Source organism: Danio aesculapii, chromosome 14 (genome assembly GCF_903798145.1).
Source record: "Danio aesculapii chromosome 14, fDanAes4.1, whole genome shotgun sequence".
Taxonomy (NCBI): domain Eukaryota; kingdom Metazoa; phylum Chordata; class Actinopteri; order Cypriniformes; family Danionidae; genus Danio; species Danio aesculapii.
Window position 1 is genome coordinate 51537516 of NC_079448.1, and position 19726 is coordinate 51557241.

Genomic DNA, 19726 nt, shown 5'->3' on the forward strand with positions numbered 1-19726 from the left:
TTTCTTTTTTTCCTGTTGAACGCAAAAGAAGATATTTTGAAGAATGCTGAAAACCTGTAACCATTGACGAACATAGTAGGAAAAACAAATACTGTAGAAGTCAATGGCTATGTTTTCATTCAAAGAAGCCACTGTGGTCTTTTTTTCTCTGATAAATGTGCCTCAGAACATGAAACCCAATGAATGCAATGCAGTGGCTTTTGGAGTCATAAAAAGCTCATTGTGAGCGCAGACAGTTCTGGAGGTAATATAATAATAATAATAATAATAATAATAATAATAATAATGGCGACACAATAGCTCAGTGATTAGCACTGTCGCCTCACAGCAAGAAGGTCACTGGTTTGAGTCCCACCTGGGTCAGTTGGCATTTCTGTGTGGAGTTTGCATGCTCTCCTCGTGTTGGTGTGGGTTTCCTCCGGGTGCTCCGGTTTCCCCCACAGTCCAAACACGTGTTATAGGTGAATTGATTAAAATTGGCCGTAGTGAACTATGAGTGTCAATAAGTGTGTATGGGTGTTACCCAGTACAGCTGGAAAGGCATCCGCTGTGTAAAACATATGCTTAGTATGATTCGGCTTAGTCCCTTTATTAATCTCGGGTCGCCACAGCGGAATGAACTGCCAACTTATCCAGCACATGTTCCACGCAACAGATGCCCTTCCAGCTGCAACCCATCACTAGGAATCATCCATACACACTCATTCACACACATATACTATAGACAATATACCACAAGTTTTTGGGCTAGTGGGAGAAACTGGAGCACCTGGAGGAAACCCATGACGTCCTGTAAGACAGCTCATACATGGTATTTAGTTTACTTAAGCATTGTCTCTGAGACCAGGCGATAAAGTTGAATAAAAACAATAATAATTGTACTAAAATGCTTAAATGTATGCCAGGTTTCATTTATAGACATCAGTTCCTTTTTTGATCAGTAAAACCTAATGGATCACATGTAAGGTTCTGGTTTTCTGGATTTATATTAATAGATGCAGCTCTAAAATGGGTTAAAATGGGTTGTTTTACCCAAACATTCAGTTAAATATGGACAAACCAAAATTTGGTTTATTTTTTATTATTAAATTTACATTACTTTGTTTTTAAACACAGATAGTTGAGTTTGTCCATATTTGACCCAACACTGAGTTACAACAACCTTATAAAATTATTTTTGGATTCAGAGAATGATTATGAAGACTTTATTGTCGTTAAAATGTATGTTTGTTATATTTATTGGTTTATTGAATCGTTTCATTTTGGATGTTTTCTGAATTTACGTTACAGTGTTAAATGTACACCCTACAAAAATGGAAAATATTGAATTAATGATGAATAATTAACGGTATTTAAAAGCAATTAACTCTAAATGAGCCTTTTATTGACAATAGTGGATTATTACATTTGTTGATGCTGTAACTTTGGCAGAGTGTTACCTTGACATGCACTTCTTAAAAAAAATGTAAACAAAGAGTCAGTCATCCCATATGAAAACATGTAAATAAAATGCAATGCACTGAGCCTCAATGTGTTTTCTTTCAGCTTTCTTAGTTAATCGGTTCTGAAATAATACTGACACTTGTTATCGGCACTTGATGTCTTAGTAAGCTACTTTTATGTTTATACTCTACTAAGAGGCTATTACAAGATATCTATGTAAATTGAGTATGTATTCTGAATATTTTTTGCTCTTTTATTATTATTATTATTATTATTATTATTATTATTATTATTATTATTATGCAAGAAAGAACATTTACAAAGATACAATATGAACAAAGAGACAAAAAGGGTCACATGAATAAAATTCCAGCAAATTAAACAAGTTTAAATGATGTACACCGAGTTTTACATGCAATATAATTGTTAGAGTATTTTAAGGAGTTCACATCTAAATCAAAATCCTTTCTGAAAATAAAAAAGGTGTTTTTTGGAAAATTTAGTCAGAAAAAGCTATTAATTAATAATAAATTTACATTGAGAAGGATATAAGTTCAGAGAGTAACCAAAGAACACAATGTTTGAGGATATGCAAAAGTTTGGAAATAAGAATATTTTATGAAATTGGAAAAGTCAACCTAAAACACTTTACAGTAAATACAGTCCTGAAATAAATGATTTAGCGTTTCGTCATATTGAGTACAAAATGAGAATTTAGGGACATGTTTTTATTTAATTTAACAAGTTTGGTATTTATTGCAATGATGAATGGTTTTGATTGAGACTTCGACAGCTTTATTAAAAATATTTTTTCCGAAGAAGCCAAAACTGCTCCAAATCTAAGTCACCAAATATATTATTCCAAAAACCTATGCAAGCAGGTAATGAGCTTCGAGAACTATTAATAACTAAGTGCATATATTTGTTTGACGTAGAACTGAGAAGAGTTTGGTCAACAAAAAGGTTTATGTTGTCAAAAATGAAAGAATCTAAAGAACCTTTAGGGCCAGATTTGACACAATCAGGGATTGCACCAAAAACAATGGCATATTCTTTGGGGGGAACTGGAAAAGTTTAATTCTTCATATGAGCAAGAGACTAACTAAAAGTATATTTTTATTAAACCAGTCGTATGATCTGTGTAAATTACCACCGATCATCATGTGACGCCAACATGGCCACCGACATGAGGGGGGCAAATCCACTAAATTAATTAAAATTAAATACAAAATATATATTTTCGTGCAACTTTTTTATTTAATAATAATAATAATAATAATAATAATAATAATAATAATAATAATAGTAATAATTGACCTAATAACATTTTTCATGTTAATGTTGTATATGTGTTTCTTTGATGCTCAAAAGCGCAGGATTGTACAGGAATCCCCCAAAATGCTGCATATGCAGATCCTGAAGCGCACTGCAGATGAAACCGATCCTCGTGTCTTTACCAAAGGCTAGTACAGTAACTCTATGCCCACGTAATTTGTGAGAGCTGACCGTCTCGCACGTCATCGACATTACATCATAGCTGGTTATCCCCTGCGTGGACTTTGCGTCGCGTTTTCACGGCGTTTGCGTCGCGTCAGGAAGAACAGCTGATCCGGACGCTTTTCCCCCCGAGACCCCGACAGAAACGCGGACCACCGTCAGCTGAGCTCCACACGCCCGCAGATTAAGGTAAAATGCTGTTTTATGTGGTTTTTAATAACATTCATAGCAGTTTGAATCTATTTAATACGAGGTTTGAGGCGGTTTGGGAATCATATTGTAGCGTTTATATGGTCATTTCATATGCTAGTACTTTAATATCATTCACATTCTTAACTACTGTTGCAAAACTTTCTCGGTTTTATAAAATAAAGACATTAAATGTGGGGATTTCAAATGTGAGAAGATGATTTTGAGTGTTAGGATTATGATACACTCTAAAAAATGCTGGGTTGTTTCAACCTAAGGTTGGGTCAAACATCGACGAACCCAAAATTGAGTTTTTTTTATTTAGAAAAATACATTGATTTAGATAACACATTTTTAAAATGTTGGGTTTGTCCATATTTGTCTTAATGTTGGGTTTAAAAACAACCTAGCTTTTTTTTATGTGTATAAACCTAGCTTTTTTGAGCCTATAATGATATCCCAAAAACTATGAGTGGATTTTGTTTATTTTGCACTTGATTTGATTATAATTTTGGTATTGGTGTTTGGGTGGGGCTTTGCTTTCGTTCTCAATGTCTTTTTCAGACCTTGGATGTATTCCTGACTCAGACAGAGAGAGAGACATGACTATTTTTGGACTCTACTGATATGACATGCTCTCTAACAATACCAAAAACTGCATGTGTTTTCATTTCTATTTGTTTGTAATCCAAGTCTACAGATTTGGAGTGCAAAGTCAATAATGCTGACAGGACATTGTGCAGAAACTGCTTGCGTTCTCCTGATGTTTAGTGCACAATTTTGTCATTATTACAGACTCAGAGAATGCAGTTTCCATTGGTTCACTGCAGATGGGTTTTCCATCAATGAAAGCCCCTCTCTGTTTTATATTTGCCAGACTGTAGTGAAAGAAAGCATAGTGCAGTTCACCGGGAGAAACCAAGAGTACCTCAATAAGGAAAATGTGGCTTTGCCTTCAGCTTTTTATTCTTTAGTGTGTAGAAATGCCTTGAATTAGGCTAAATATAGGTTTAGATTTTGAATAAATAGTAAAAATTCTATTGTGAAAAGTTGTTAACAGTCCCAAGTTATAATGACTTCTTAAGAAAAGCCAACTTGTTGCTTTTAAGGCAAGGGATTTACTCACGTTTTAAGTAACTATTCATTTTCAATTCAATTCAATTCACCTTTATTTGTATAGCGCTTATACAATGTAGATTGTGTCAAAGCAGCTTCACATAAAAGGTCATTGTAAATAGTAAATAGGAACAGTGTAGTTCAGTTTGTAGTGTTTAAGTTCAGTTCAGTTGAGCTCAGTTCAGTGTGGTTTAATAATCACTACTGAGAGTCCAAACACTGAAGAGCAAATCCAACGATGCGCAGCTCTACAGATCCCGAACCATGCAAGCCAGTGGCGACAGCGGAGAGGGAAAAAAAACTTCACTAAAAGCGGAAGTGAAGAAAAAAAACCTTGAGAGAAACCAGACTCAGTTGGGCACGATCATTTTAATTTCTCCGCTGGCCAAACGTCTTGTGCAGAGCTACAGTCTCAGCGGCGGAGGCTGGAAGCTGGCCTCAGCGAAGACTCGTCTGTCTCTGAAGCGTCACAGGAATCAGTCTCATGTTCTCCACTCTTCCATGACCATCACAGTAGCTGCTCAGGATACGGCCTGGTCCAGGATATGGAAACCTTGTGATTATCTCGTCGTTGGTCTTGGATCGAATCAGTGACTCTGCATAGTCTGAGGGCCTCGAGAAGAGTATCCCCAGGTGGAAATAGAGAATAAAGAAAATAATTAGCGTAGCTGATGTTCACAGTGTATATCAACAAGATGCAGAACCTGTGTGGAAGCTCGCTAAGTGGTGCACTAAGTGTATGCTTTACTGAACAGATAGGTCTTTAATCTTTCACAGTGTAATAGACATAACTTGTAAACAAGGATTTGATTTGATTTATTTATTTTCAAAGAGAAACATCATACACAAAAATTCTTTAACAAAAAATACTTTCAACATGGTCGAAAATGGAGCAGGATGAAGCACAAGCTTATAATTTCCCCACCCCATTACCACACACCTCATTCGTCTATTACTTCAACTTATTTAATTGATTAATTCATTTTCTCTTCGGCTTAGTCCTTTTAATCTGGGGTCAACACAGCGGAATGATCCGCCAACTTTCCAGCAGCAGATGCCCTTCCAGCCGCAACCCATCACTGGCAATCATCCAAACACACTCATTCACACACATTGATACGTTCATACCTTCTCCTTTTTATCTATCTTATTAGTAATTTCCTCAATAATTTCTGTTAAGGATACAGAAATTAAAATGAATATCTAAAAAAATAGGACTTTGTTTTTTTTAGCGTTTTATTCGTGAGTAGAAATGTCTTCAATTAGGGTGAGTGTAGAATTAGACTCTTATTGTATGACTAAATATAGTAAAATGTATACTGTAGCATCAACAGCAATGCATTTAAACTCATTTACACTGCAAACAGAAGATAATGACTTAGTAAACCCATCACTTTTAAAGAGATTAGTTGACTTTCCTTTATAAAAGTGAGTAAACCCATCAATTTTAAAGTGATCAGTTGACTTTCCTTTATTAAAGTGAGTAAACCTGTTGCCTCAATTAAGCTAGTAAACTATAATATGCATAATTATAAAAGTTGTCAACTTAACAGTTGCAAGGTTCAGTGACTTTTAAGTGAAGCTAACATGTCTCTTTTAAAGCAATTGATTTACTCACATTTTAGGTAAAGTAGCAAGTCTTTTTATTACAGTGTAATAGAAATAAATTATAAACAAAGGACTCGGAAACTGAAATTATGAACATCAAAAAACATTGCATTTGTTTTTTTTTATCTCACACAAGTTAAAAGGAAAGATTAACATGAATGTTTTCTTAATTCTCTCTCCAGGTTGAAGGTTATCATTCCATTGTCCACTCTCAACTGATCCAACATGGGCAAAGTAAGCAACAACTTCCACATTGACACTAAATGTCTATATTTATTGTCCAGTTGAAGACACAATTATTTGCAATTACTATTGCTTGTTCTATTCTAATTTCTAATTTACTACTGCTAAGTCACCAGTGATGTTTAATGGAGAAAACACACTTTTGAACATTTCTTTAGGTTTTATTTACTAATTACTAATATCTAGTGCTGGGCAAAAATGAATTGTGATTAATCACATCCAATATATACATATACAGCTGAAGTCAGAATTATTAGCCCCCTGAATTATTAGGCCCCATTTTTCCCCCCAAATGAGGGAAGATTTTTTTTAGCACATTTCTAATCATAATAGTTTTAATAACTCATTTCTAATAACTGATTTATTTTATCTTTGCCATGATGACATTAAATAATATTTGACTAGATATTTTTCAAGACACTTCTATACAGCTTAAAGTGACATTTAAAGGGTTAACTAGGCAGGTTAGGGTAATTAGGCAAGTTATTGTATAACGATGGTTTGTTCTGTAGTCTATTGAAAAAAATATATAGCTGAAAGGGGCTAATAATTTTGACCTTAAAATGGTGTTTAAAAAATTAAAAACTGCTTTTATTCTAGCTGAAATAAAACAAATAAGACTTTTTCCAGAAGTAAAAATATTATCAATTTAAATTTAAAATTTCCTTGCTCTTGCTCATTTAGGAAATATTTAAAAAGAAAAAAAAATTCAAAGGGGGGCTAATAATTCTGACTTCCACTGTGTATGTATATATATATATATATATATATATATATATATATATATATATATATATATATATATATATATATATATATATATATATATATATATATATATATATGAGCAATTCCAGCGTTATGGATGTGACATCGGCAGTTAAATCCCAAAACATAAATTGACAGAGTAAGTATATGTTAACATTATTTTGAAACATTTTATATTTTTCAAAACAACTAGTCACAGAGTTGTGGGAGCAGTAAAATATCAATCTGTAAACATTTTTTACATTTTAAATGAGGGAAATAATCATGCGTTATGGATGTGACAAAAAAGTCTGCAAGTTTGCAGTATATGACATACTTTGTAGAAATTCTGTGAGTTAAACTGCACAACCCAAAAGAAACGATGCTAATGAAAAGGAGAAGAGTTGGATCACTAAAGAACAAACATGAATGACTTCATTTGATTTGACATTTTTGCATTTATGAGGGAAAAGCTTCGTTATGGATGTGACATCTCTCTGTTATGGATGTGACGGATGTGAAATTGCCACTTGTGTGACTTTGGTAAATCAAATATAATTGTTTGAAAACATTGACAGATGCATTTTTGAGTATTTTTAAAGCACTGTAAAATATACACCGACACAAAAAACCCTGAAAAAGTTTTGCTATTTTGGCGAAAACCTAATTTTCATGGCAAGGTTGACATTTGCATGGAATTGCTCATGTATGATACTAATTATATATCAATTTAAATATCTTTGTAACAAAGCTGTTTTGCATAGTTTTGTTTCTCTGTATGTGTGTGTAATGTTTAACGGAGAGATTTTTCCAACACATTTCTAATCATAATAGTTTTAATAACTCATCTCTAATAACTGATTTATTTCATCTTTGCCATGATGACAGTAAATAATATTTGACTAGATATTTTTCTTCTATTCAGCTTAAAGTGACATTTAAAGGCTTAACTAGGTTAATTAGGCAAGTTATTGTATAACAGTGCTTTGTTCTGTAGAAAACTGAAAACAAATTGCATAATAATATTGACCTTAAAATGGTTTTAAAAAAAATAAAAACGTATTTGTTGTTCTAGCTGAAATAAAACAAATAATACTTTCTCCAGAAGAAAAAATATAACAGGAAATACTGTGAAAAATTCCTTGCTCAGTTAAACCTCATTTGGGAAGTATTTTTGAAATAAAGCTAAATTCCCAGGAGGGTGAATATTTTTGTCTTTAACTGCATGCCATGCTTACAATTTGATCTTGACCTAAATATTGCATTTGCTCATGTAGCATGTAGAACAAGTGACTGCAGAGAGGACCTCTGTCTGCTTTCTCATCTCATTTTCCATCTGTTGTGGTTCAGGCCGTGTAGGATGTCAGAGTTTTCTTTATGCAATCTCAGAGTTCAATGAATAGCTCATTAAAAACTTAGATCTGCAGAGAAACTCCACAATAGGCCTGTGGTGGATCAGCAGACAGCGTTCTCAGTTTTGGTTTCATTTTCATTTCAGCAGCAGACCCTTTATTGAACCACAGTAATGCTTTAATAAACGTATTAGTGGTGCCTGTAAATAAAGCATTATTTATATGTGGTTTGGTAAACAATAAGAATAATAATAATAAGTAATATAATAGAGGATAACAGCTTGTTTGAGCTGTGTGCATGAATAATATCTCAACTGTTGTTCGATTAAAAAAAAGGGTTGCTGCTAAAATGAAAATCAGCAACTCTCATATGGTCGCCCACTGAAGCTAAGCAGGGCTGAGCCTGGTCAGTACCTGGATGGGAGACCACATGGGAAAGCTAGGTTGCTGCCGGAAGTGGTGTTAGTGAAACAAGCAGGGGGCGCTCAACCTGTGGTATGTGTGGGTCTTAACGCCCCAGTATTGATGAGTACTCTTTACTGCTCAGTCAGCGCCGTCTTTCGGATGAGATGTTAAACCGAGGTCCTGACTCTCTGTGGTTGTTAAAAATCCCAGGATGTCCTTCGAGAAAATGTAGAGGTTTAACCCCGGCATCCTGGCCAAATTTGCCCACTAGCCTCTGTCTATCATGGCCTCCGAACCATCCCCATATCATAATTGGCTTCATCACTCTGTCTCCTCTCCACCAATCAGCTGGTGTGTGGTGTGGTCCGGTGCAATAATGCTGCCGTCGCGTCATCCAGGTGGATGCTGTAATGTGGAGATTCCCCCCAATGTGTAAAGTGCTTTGAGCGTCCAGAAAAGCACTATATAAATGTGAGGAATTATTATTATTATTATTATTACTATTATGATTATTATTATTATTATTATTACCTCAAATTATACTCTTTTAAAGGGACAGTTCACCCAAAACTAAAAGTTCTGTCACTATTTACTCTTCACTTTGTTTCAATTGTTACTTATTATAATACTAATTATTATAATTATTATAATACTAATACTAATATAATACTTATTATAACTAATTATATTCAAAATAATTTCCATATATACATTGTTTAATTTAACATTTTCAAAAGTTTTGCTTCTGTCCCATTTTAAATGTTACTGAGAAACATAATAGACCTTTCCCCTTTTATTTCTATATAAAAAATAGATCAATAAAAGTGACAATACTTCTCTTTTTGGTCTAGTTTGGATGGTAACAGTAAAACCAAATAGTCATGTGTTCTTTAACCAATTAAAAAAAGCATTTCTCAACAATTCCTAATAATGTTGACTTTAGTAGTTTTAAATGAAAAGAAAATAATAATAATTTATTCAAGCCAAGCTAAAAGAAATAAGACCGTCTCCAGAAGAAAAATATAATAAGAAAAACAATAAACATTTCTTTAAACTTATGAATATTTCAAATTTCATAAAAGTCCTAATAGTTTTGTTTTCAACTGTATTATATATATATATATATATATGTGTGTGTGTAAATATATGTATATATTATTTATTTAATTGAATTTATATAGTATGTTAACCATAGACTGGAAAAGATATGAATGTTCTGTCTCCCGGAAAACTCCCGGAATTTAACAAACTCCTGGATTTTAAACGGTGCACCCCCGGAGCGCCAACATTGGTGTAATGTCCGATCGCAGCGGGCGGGTGCCTGAAACCTGGTGCATAACCACCCCAAACCCCCACCCCCCACCCACTTTTCGTAATTTCCAGCATGCCACTCTCTGCACGGCACCTACACATTCCCACTTATCCGCCTCTGCCTCACCCCCCCCCCCCCCAATAGCCCCCATCCCCCCGCCTCCCGGATTTTCAAAATCAAATGTTTGCAGGTATGCTGTAAACACCTTATTTCTGCTGTAATGTTGGCCATTTTAACAGTGAGCTCAATAGAAATCTGCTCTATTATGGAGCCAGGACTAGCAAGATCACGGTTAATTGCAGTTTCAGTTACTTCCGGATTTGCTTCACGAGGGAGAGCGGGAGGTTTCTGCTTGATGTTAACCTATTTTACGATACATTGCACTAATTTCTTGCTTCTGTAATTAAACTACAGTGTTTGCACAGTAATCTTGTTTATATATTTCCTGAAAGTCTTTACACTGTAGGATGTGTGTTTTATCTGAGTGAGCCTGGTGTGTGTGTGTGTGCGTGTGTGTGTGTGTGTGTGTGTGTGTGTGCGTGTGTGTGTGTGTGCGTGTATGTGTGTGTGCGTGTGTGTGTGTGTGCGTGTGTGTGTGTGTGTGTGTGTGTGTGTGTGTGTGTGTGCTTGCTTGTGCAGCTCGTGTTGCTAAGGCTCTGTTTCTGCAGAAGCTCAGCTGCTGTGTTGATGAGTGACATTAGCAGAATGAAGACGAGAGGATCTCTGCTCTGTTACACTAAAGCATGCCATAGTAGCCCGAGAAAGAGGAATGAGTGCAGAAAAGCCAGAGTTGTGAAAATGCAGAGTCATGTAGTGTGTGTGTTCGCTGTCAGTGTGAGGGGGAGAAACACACACGCTGTAGATTCAGGAGGGCTCGGGGTGTAAGGTTACAGACATTTCAGGCTTTCTGTCGCTCTCTGTCACACACATTGGCTGCTGAACATAACACACACGCACAAACATGCACATACACACACACTCATACACACACTTATACACATATACAGACATACTAAAACACATGTGCATGCACATACAGATAAACACACAAACACACACACACAAACACATACTCATACCCTACTCATACCTTAACCTTTTAAACTATTTTATACACAGCATGTACACGAACATTGAGAGTATTATAATAATCTCAAACAAATATTTGAAGTTGTGCCTGGGCAGGGCAGGAGACATGTGTTTATACAATCCTAAAACGAAACATTACACCAGCAATCAGCCTCTGGACAGCTGACAGCTGTCGGACCTCTGTGTGTGTGTGTGTGTGTGTTTGTGTGTGCGCGCATGTGTGTCTGTATGCGTGCGTGCGCAATTGTTTTCTAGCTTGCCATGGAAATATACACTCACCGGCCACTTTATTAGGTACACCTGTCCAACTGCTTGTTAATGTAAATTTCTAATCAGCCAATTACATGGCAGCAACTCAATGCATTTAGGCATGTAGACATGATCAAGGCGATCTGCTGCAGTTCAAACCGAGCATCAGAATGGGGATGAAAGGGGATTTAAGTGACTTTGAACATGGCATGGTTGTTGGTGCCAGACGGGCTGATCTGAGTATTTCAGAAACTGCTGATCTACTGGGATTTTCACGCACAACCATCTCTAGGGTTTACAGACAATGGTCCGAAAAAGAGAAAATATCCAGTGAGCGGCAGTTCTGTGGGCGCAAATGCCTTGTTGATGCCAGAGGTCAGAGGAGAATGGCCAGACTGGTTCCAGCTGATAGAAAGGCAACAGTAATTCAAATAAGCACTCGTTACAACCGAGGTCTGCAGAAGAGCATCTCTGAACACACAACACGTCCAACCTTGAGGCGGATGGGCTACAGCAGCAGAAGACCACACCGGGTGCCACTCCTGTCAGCTAAGAACAGGAAACTGAGGCTACAATTCACACAGACTCACCAAAACTGGACAATAGAAGATTGGAGAAACGTTGCCTGGTCTGATGAGTCTCCATTTCTGCTGCCACATTCAGATGGTCGGGTCAGAATTTGACATCAACAACATGACAGCATAGATCCATCCTCCCTTGTATCAACGGTTCAGGCTGGTGGTGGTGGTGTAATGGTGTGGGGGATATTTTCTTGGCACACTTCGGGTCTATTAGGACCAATTGAGCATCGTGTCAACGCCACGGCCTACCTGAGTATTCTTGCTGACCATGTCCATGCCTTTATGACCACAGTGTACTCATCTTCTGATGGCTACTTCCAGCAGAATAACACACCATGTCATAAAGCAAGAATCATCTCAGACTGGTTTCTTGAACATGACAATGAGTTCACTGCATTCAAATGACCTCCACAATCACCAGATCTCAATCCAATAGAGCACCTTTGGGATGTGGAGGAACAGGAGATTCCCATCATGGATCTGCAGCAACTGTGTGATGCTATCATGTCAAAATGGAGCAAAATCTCTGAGGAATATTTCCAGTACCTTGTTGAATCTATCCCACGAAGGATTAAGGCAGTTCTGAAGGCAAAAGGGGTCCAACCCGGTACTAGTAAGGTGTACCTAATAAAGTGGCCGGTTTAAAATATGTGAATGAAAATGACTAAAACTAAAATGTACCAAAAACAACATAAACATTTAATAAGAATGACAAAACACTAGAAGCTTGCAGAATTTACTTTAAATTACTGGAATTAAAACTGCAATACTTATTATTAATATCATCAAAATGTACATTACATCTTAAAATAAATGCACAATTTAGTATTAGCTGATTGGAAAAAAACAGTAAAGTGATGTTCATTTTTATTTTGGACACTCTAACATTATCAACATGCTTATAGAGTGCTTACAGAGTGAAGCGATCTCTTGTTTTAAGGATGTTTGGATTATTGCAGTGAAGAACTTCAATGAAAGGGAGTTTATTTAACGGCAGTAATTAAATAATTTTCTGTGTTCATGAATGAATTGAGAAGATTCACCATGCAGCTCACTTTCACTGCTCTATAAAAACAGCATCTAAACATGTTTAATCTGTGTTTGTAGGAGTTCAGAGGTACAGTTGTGGATCACCCTGACTTTGACGCAGGCAGTGATGCAGAGGCTCTTTATAATGCCATGAAAGGCTTCGGTAAGTAAACCATTGGCTGCTGGGATATTTGGATGAGATTAGATTATATGCCAAATAAAGCAAAACTTCAGCAAATAGAAACCAAAATATTACATATTAGTTTGAGTTACAAAATGCTCTTACATTGTTAAAATGGAGGCCAATGGCTGTATCTGAAATCGCCCCCTATACCCTTATTCACTATTCCCTACAGTAGCACACTAATATGGACTTATTTTTTGGATTTATTTTTGTTAAAAGACTTTGATTGAAGATTACAAAAACAAAGAGTTTTTTTTAAAGTGGAATAACTTGCATGGAGTCATTGTTCACCTAAAGAATAACAACATGTGCTAGCAAAATAAACATTTCACTTTTTTCCCTAAGGGACTTCTCATTTATCAGTGTATATGTTAGTTTTGTTGATTTTATTTGGCACAAAGCTGTTCCCATATATTTCCATTAATAAGTAAAATCATCATATATTGTTTTTATTTGCAGGAAGTGACAAAGAGGCCATTTTAGACCTGATTACCTCACGAAGCAGCGCTCAGAGGCAGGAGATCCGCAGCGCATACAAATCACAATATGGCAAGGTACAGGAAGAACACCAGCAAGTCTAATAGTACAACATGTGCTTTATTAAAAATACATCCCTTTTGTAGGATTTAATCGATGATCTGAAATATGAGCTGACAGGGAAGTTTGAGCGTCTGATCGTGGGTTTGATGAGGCCTCCTGCTTACCACGATGCCAAAGAAATCAAAGATGCCATCAAGGTATAAAAATGTAAATATATAAGAAAGAATAACACTACAATATGCTGAAAGATTCACTAAAATAATGCTGGGTTGTTTTAACCCAATGTTGGAGCAAACGTGGACAAACACAACAGTTGGGTTAACAAATATAATTTACATTTTAGTTTAAAACACAATGTTGGGGTTTTCCATATTTGACCCAACATTGGGTTAAAACAACTCAGCATTTTTAGTGTACCATTAAATCATGCATAGATTGAGCAGATTATACATTCAGATTGAAGAGTTATGATGCAGTTTTGTTGCATGTTATTTTTTTGGACTATTATATAAATATGTTAATATGCACTCTTAATATTCTGGGTTGAATTAAGCTAACATTGGGTCAAAGATGGACAATACCAACAATTATGTTAAAAATGTAAAACAATATTTATTTAAAAAATTTACTAAACATTGGATTTGTCCATATTTGACCCAACATTGGGTCAAAACAACCCAGAATTATTTAGAGTGTAATAATAAATCATGCATGGATTGAACAGATGAGGCATTCAGATTAAAGAATTATGATGCAATTTTGTTTAATGTTTTATATATATATATATTTGAATAATAAATAAATAGTTGTTGTTAATGTGCACTCTAAATATGCTGGGTTGTATTAAACCAACATTGGGTCAAATATGGACAAACCAAACAGATAAAAAAAAATGTATTACATTTTTAGTTTAAAAATCAAACCAACTCAAACCAAGACCAAACTCAATATTGGGTTAAAACAACCCAGCATTTTTAGAGTGTACTAATAAATCATGCATGGGTTGACCAGATTATGAATTCAGATTGAAGAGTTATGATGTAGTTTTGCTTAATGTTATATTTTTTGGAATAATAAATAAATATTGGTTGTTAATGTACACTCTAAATATTCTGGGTTGTATTGGACCAACATTGGGTCAAATATTGACAAACTAAACAGTTAGGCTTAAAAAATGTAATACACTTTTTAATTAAAGAAATTAACCCAACATTAGGTTTGTCCATACAGGTATTTTACCCAACATTAAGTTAAAACAAGCCAGCATTTTATAGAGTGTACCACTGAATCATGCATGGATTGAACAGATTATACATTCAGATTGAAGAATTATGATGCATTTGTTTGTGGTGCATGCAATTTTTTTTGGAATAATACATAAATATTGGTTGTTAATGTGCACTCTAAATATTCTGGGTTGTATTAAACTAACATTGGGTCAAATATGCACAAACCAAACAGGTTAAAAAAAGTAATTCACTATTTTAGTTTAAAAATTAACCAAACATTTGGTTTGTCCATATTTGACCCAATATTGGGTTAAAACAACCCAGCATTTTTTAGTGTACCATTAAATCATGGATTGAACAGATTTTTGTTGCATGTTATATTTTAGGGAATATTAAATAAATACTGTTTTTTAAATATACACTCCAAATATCCTGGGTTGTATTAAACCAACATTGGGTCAAATATGAACAATACCAAACAGTAAGGTTAAAAAGATTTAATGACTTTTTTAGTTGAAAATTTAAACCAACATTGGGTTTGTCCATATTTGACCCAACTTAGGGTTAAAACAACCCAGCATGTTTTAGAGTGTACCATTGGTACACTGGGTTGTTTTAACCCAACGCTGAAGCAAATATGGACAAACACAACAGTTGGTTTAACAAATATAATTAAAATTGTATTTTAAAATGAACCCAATGTTGAGTTTGTCCATATTTGACCAAACATTGGGTCAAAACAACCCAGAATTTTTGTGTACCATTAAATCATGCATGGATTAAACAGATTATACATTCAGACTGATGGATGTTATATTTTTTTGGAATATTAAATAAATACTGTTTCTTAATATGCTCTCTAAATATTACTAAGCCAACATTGGGTCAAATATGGACAAATCAAACATTTATTCATTCATTCATTTTTCTTTGTCTTAGTCCCTTTAGTCATCAGGGGTCGCCACAGCGGAATGAACCGCCAACTTATCCAGCATATGTTTTACACAGCAGATGCTCTTCCAGCTGCAACCCAGTACTGGGAAACCCCCTTACATACTCATTCACACACAAACACACACACACTCATACACTACGGCCAATTTAGTTTATCAATTCACCTACTGTATAATGCATATGCTTAGACTGTGGGGGAAACCAGAGCACCCGGAGGAAAGTCAAGCCAACATGGGGAAAACATGCAAACTCGGACACGCCAACTAGCCCAGCTGGGACTCGAACCAGTGACTTTCTTGCTGCTAGGTGACAGTGCTAACCACTGAGCCACCATGTCGCTCACAAATCAAACAGTTAGGTTAAATAATTGAATACTTTTTTTATTTTAAAAACAAACCCAACATTGGTTTATCCATATTTGACCCAACACAAAAAAGTAATTTGAAGTGCAAAAAGAAAATATATTAAAAGCAAAGTGTCTACATAAATGTTTCAGTTTTGTTGAAATAAATAGTTATTGGTGGAATAATGACTTGTTGACATCATTGTAAAAAGCAGCACACTTATTCCTTTATAGATTTGAATACAGGTCAGAATAAGTGATCATACTAAATTTGATTGTATTGTACATGATTAAATCGAATGAGTAAAACCTGAAGGTCGTAAAGGGTTTTAAAAGGTCATGCAATCACGATATTACAAGATCAGCTTGTTATTTACTGCATGTTTTTGTTTTGCCGTTGCTACCATTAGGAATCGGTAAGTGATTTTCCTTAATTATGAAATAATGATGTTTTGATTCTGTCCATTCCTCTGGGAGTGAGATTAATTTGACTGTTGTTATGGTTGCTAAAAATCACATTGAGTTCAGCCACTAATATAGGAGAAAAGTCTGCCTAACTCCAAATTAAAAACAAATATATTATTAATTATAATATTTAACCAACACTGCTTAGTTTGGACTCTGAAAAAAGGCGATTAACTCCTCATTCTCTCATCATTTCTTCACCTTCGTGTTATTGCAAACCTGAATGGATTTCTTTAACACAAAAGAAGATATTTTGAAGAATGCGTCCCATTGACTTCCATAGTGTTTTTTTCCATACTATGAGAAGGTACCTGCAGAAGTCGTAATAAAGCCATTAGAGGAATTATAAGGGTAAATAAATGATGGCAGAATTCTGATTTTGAGTGTTCAGTTCTTATAATAGTGATTTTACCAGCCTGATCTCACGAGAAAACGTAAGTATTTTACGTTTTGTCAGTTTAGTGGCTAATTCGTACAAATTGTTTGGTTTTAAAAGGAGGCGTGGCATCCAACCCCACCCCTAAAGTCAACCGTGATTGGGGGATGAGCAAATCCTACTAAACTGTGCAAATTAGATCATGCGAATTCAAACAAATTAACCACTAAATCAATAAGCTACGAATTGCTTTGAGATTGTGTTGATTTTTAAGTGAAGTTTTCAAACTAATTTCGAGAGGAGCACGTGATATGATTGACTGCAGCTGGCCACTCATCTACATTCACTAGTTAGCCAATCAGATTAACCCCAACTCACTATAAGTAGCCTAGGTAGAACTACTCTCTTATCTTCGTTTTCCGAAGAAACCCCCCATCCACCCCATCTCCTCCTCCTTTCTACCTCTTACCACGGGGAGCTCTCGAGAACCACCTGATCTCGTACTCCCCGCATATGCTCTATGGACCAGGCGGGAGCCCTGGGCTCACCTATCTCCGAGCTCAGGGTTCTCTCCCGGGACAGCATGCCAAACCTGCTAACAGTTGTCAAACAATATCTAAGTGTGAACTCTTGAAACATAACCTGCTAATTACTGCTGATTATTCATAAGTCATACACAGTATGATATGCAGTGAAATGCTTACACAACCACTTGTGACCTTCAAATAGTAACAACAATAACAAAGTAAATGAATAATAATGACAATAGAATCTAAATTATGGAGAAATAGGAGTTATGCAATTGAATATTCTCTGCTTTCTGCTAATGTCTTGTTACGTAAGAGTTTGCAATGCTAACACAGTGACTTGTTTCCACAAAAATAGTGATTTTCCTCTTAGTGTTGTTTTATTGTAAACACTCTCAATGTCAGGGAAGTATTATAAGTACACTTGATGGAAATGTATACATTCTGACTGTCCATTATTCCTTATTCAGTTGAATTCAATTCACCTTTATTTGTATAGCGCTTTTACAATGTAGATTGAGTCAAAGCAGCTTCACATAAAGGGTCATCGGAACAGTGTAGTTCAGTTTGTACTGTTTAAGTTCAGTTCAGTTGAGCTCAGTTCAGTGTGGTTTAATAATCACTACTGAGAGTCCAAACACTGAAGAGCAAATCCAACGATGAGCAGCTCTACAGATCCCAAACCATGCAAGCTAGAGGCGACAGCGGAGAGGGAAAAAAAGCTTCACCAATTGGTGAAAGTGAAGAAAAAAAACCTTGAGAGAAACCAGACTCAGTTGGGCACGACCATTTTAATTTCTCCGCTGGCCAAACGTCTTGTGCAGAGCTGCAGTCTCAGTGGCGGATGCTGGAAGCTGGCCTCAGCGAAGACTCGTCTGTCTCTGGAGCGTCACAGGAATCAGTCTCATGTTCTCCACTCTTCCATGACCATCACAGCAGCTGCTCAGGATACGGCCTGGTCAAGGATATGGAAACCTTGGGATCATCTCGTCACTGGTCTTGGATCAAATCAGTAGTGCTCACTAGTCTGAGGGCCTCGGGAAGAGTATCCCCAGGTGGAAATGGAGAATAAAGAGAATAATTAGCGTAGCTGCTGTTCATAGTGTGTATAAACAAGATGCAGAAACCTGTGTGGAAGCCCGCTAAGTGGTGCACTGAGTGTATGTTTTACTGAACAGATAGGTCTTTAATCTAGTTTTGAATTGGGAAAGTGTGTCTGAGCCTCGGACGTTATCAGGAAGACTATTCCAGAGTTTAGGAGCTATAAATGAGAAGGCTCGACCTCCTTTACTCGACTTTGCTATTCTAGGTACTACCAGAAGCCCTGAGTTTTGAGATCTTATTCCTTACTCTTTAAAGTGACCCACACTACAGTAATTTTTGATTCACTATGGTAATTTTTTGCAACTATCTGTTGTAGTGATTCTACAGTTGCTAACAAAACAACTTTAGTAAAATAAACAAATGACCCAATACTGTAGATTTTGTTTGCAACTATAAAGTATATTATACCACAATACACCACAGTTTACTATAGTAAAAACTAAAGTATACTATAGTATTTATTACAGTTTATCTGTTCCCTATAGGTAATACTACATTCTAATGTAGCATTCATCAACAAAGTGTTGGAAATACTATAAAATAAATACAGTATAACTATAGTAAAATTCAAAAACACTTTTGTTTATTTACTATGGATGCACCAGTATATTTTGAGGCCAATAGCCGATATCATTTATTCATTCATTCATTCATTCATTCATTCATTCATTCATTCATTCATTCATTCATTTTCTTTTCGGCTTAGTCCCTTTATTAATCAGGGATCACCACAGCAGAATAAACCGCCAACTTATCCAGCACATGTTTTACGCAGCAGATGCCCTTCCAGCTGCAACCCAACACTGGAAAACACCCACACACTCTTGCACACACCCACATACACTGCGGCCAATTTAGCTTATTCAATTCCCCTATAGCGCATGTGTTTGAACTGTGGGGGAAACCGGAGCACCCAGAGGAAACCCACGCCAACATGGGGAGAACATGCAAACTCCACACAGAAATGCCAACTGACCCAGCCGGGGCTCAAACCAGCGACCTTCTTGTTGTAAAGCGATTGTGCTACCCACTGCGCCACCATGCTGCCTTGATATATTATATTATATTATATTATATTATATTATATTATATTATATTATATTATATTATATTATATTATAGGCTAATATATCAGCTATTGGCC

The 19726-nt window shown here is 35.8% G+C and overlaps 1 protein-coding gene across 2 annotated transcripts in view; it reads left to right on the forward strand.

The window, feature by feature from the left end:
• The first annotated feature begins 3024 nt into the window (after positions 1–3024).
• Positions 3025–19726, forward strand: part of anxa6 (annexin A6) — a 63394-nt gene continuing 46692 nt past the window's right edge. For both annotated transcript variants that reach the window (XM_056471918.1, XM_056471919.1), the window contains exons 1-5: positions 3025–3129; positions 6036–6087; positions 12939–13023; positions 13504–13598; positions 13668–13781. In XM_056471918.1, coding sequence (XP_056327893.1) covers positions 6079–6087; positions 12939–13023; positions 13504–13598; positions 13668–13781 — 303 coding nt within the window. In that variant the 5' untranslated portion in view covers positions 3025–3129; positions 6036–6078. The remainder of the gene's footprint in view (positions 3130–6035; positions 6088–12938; positions 13024–13503; positions 13599–13667; positions 13782–19726) is intronic.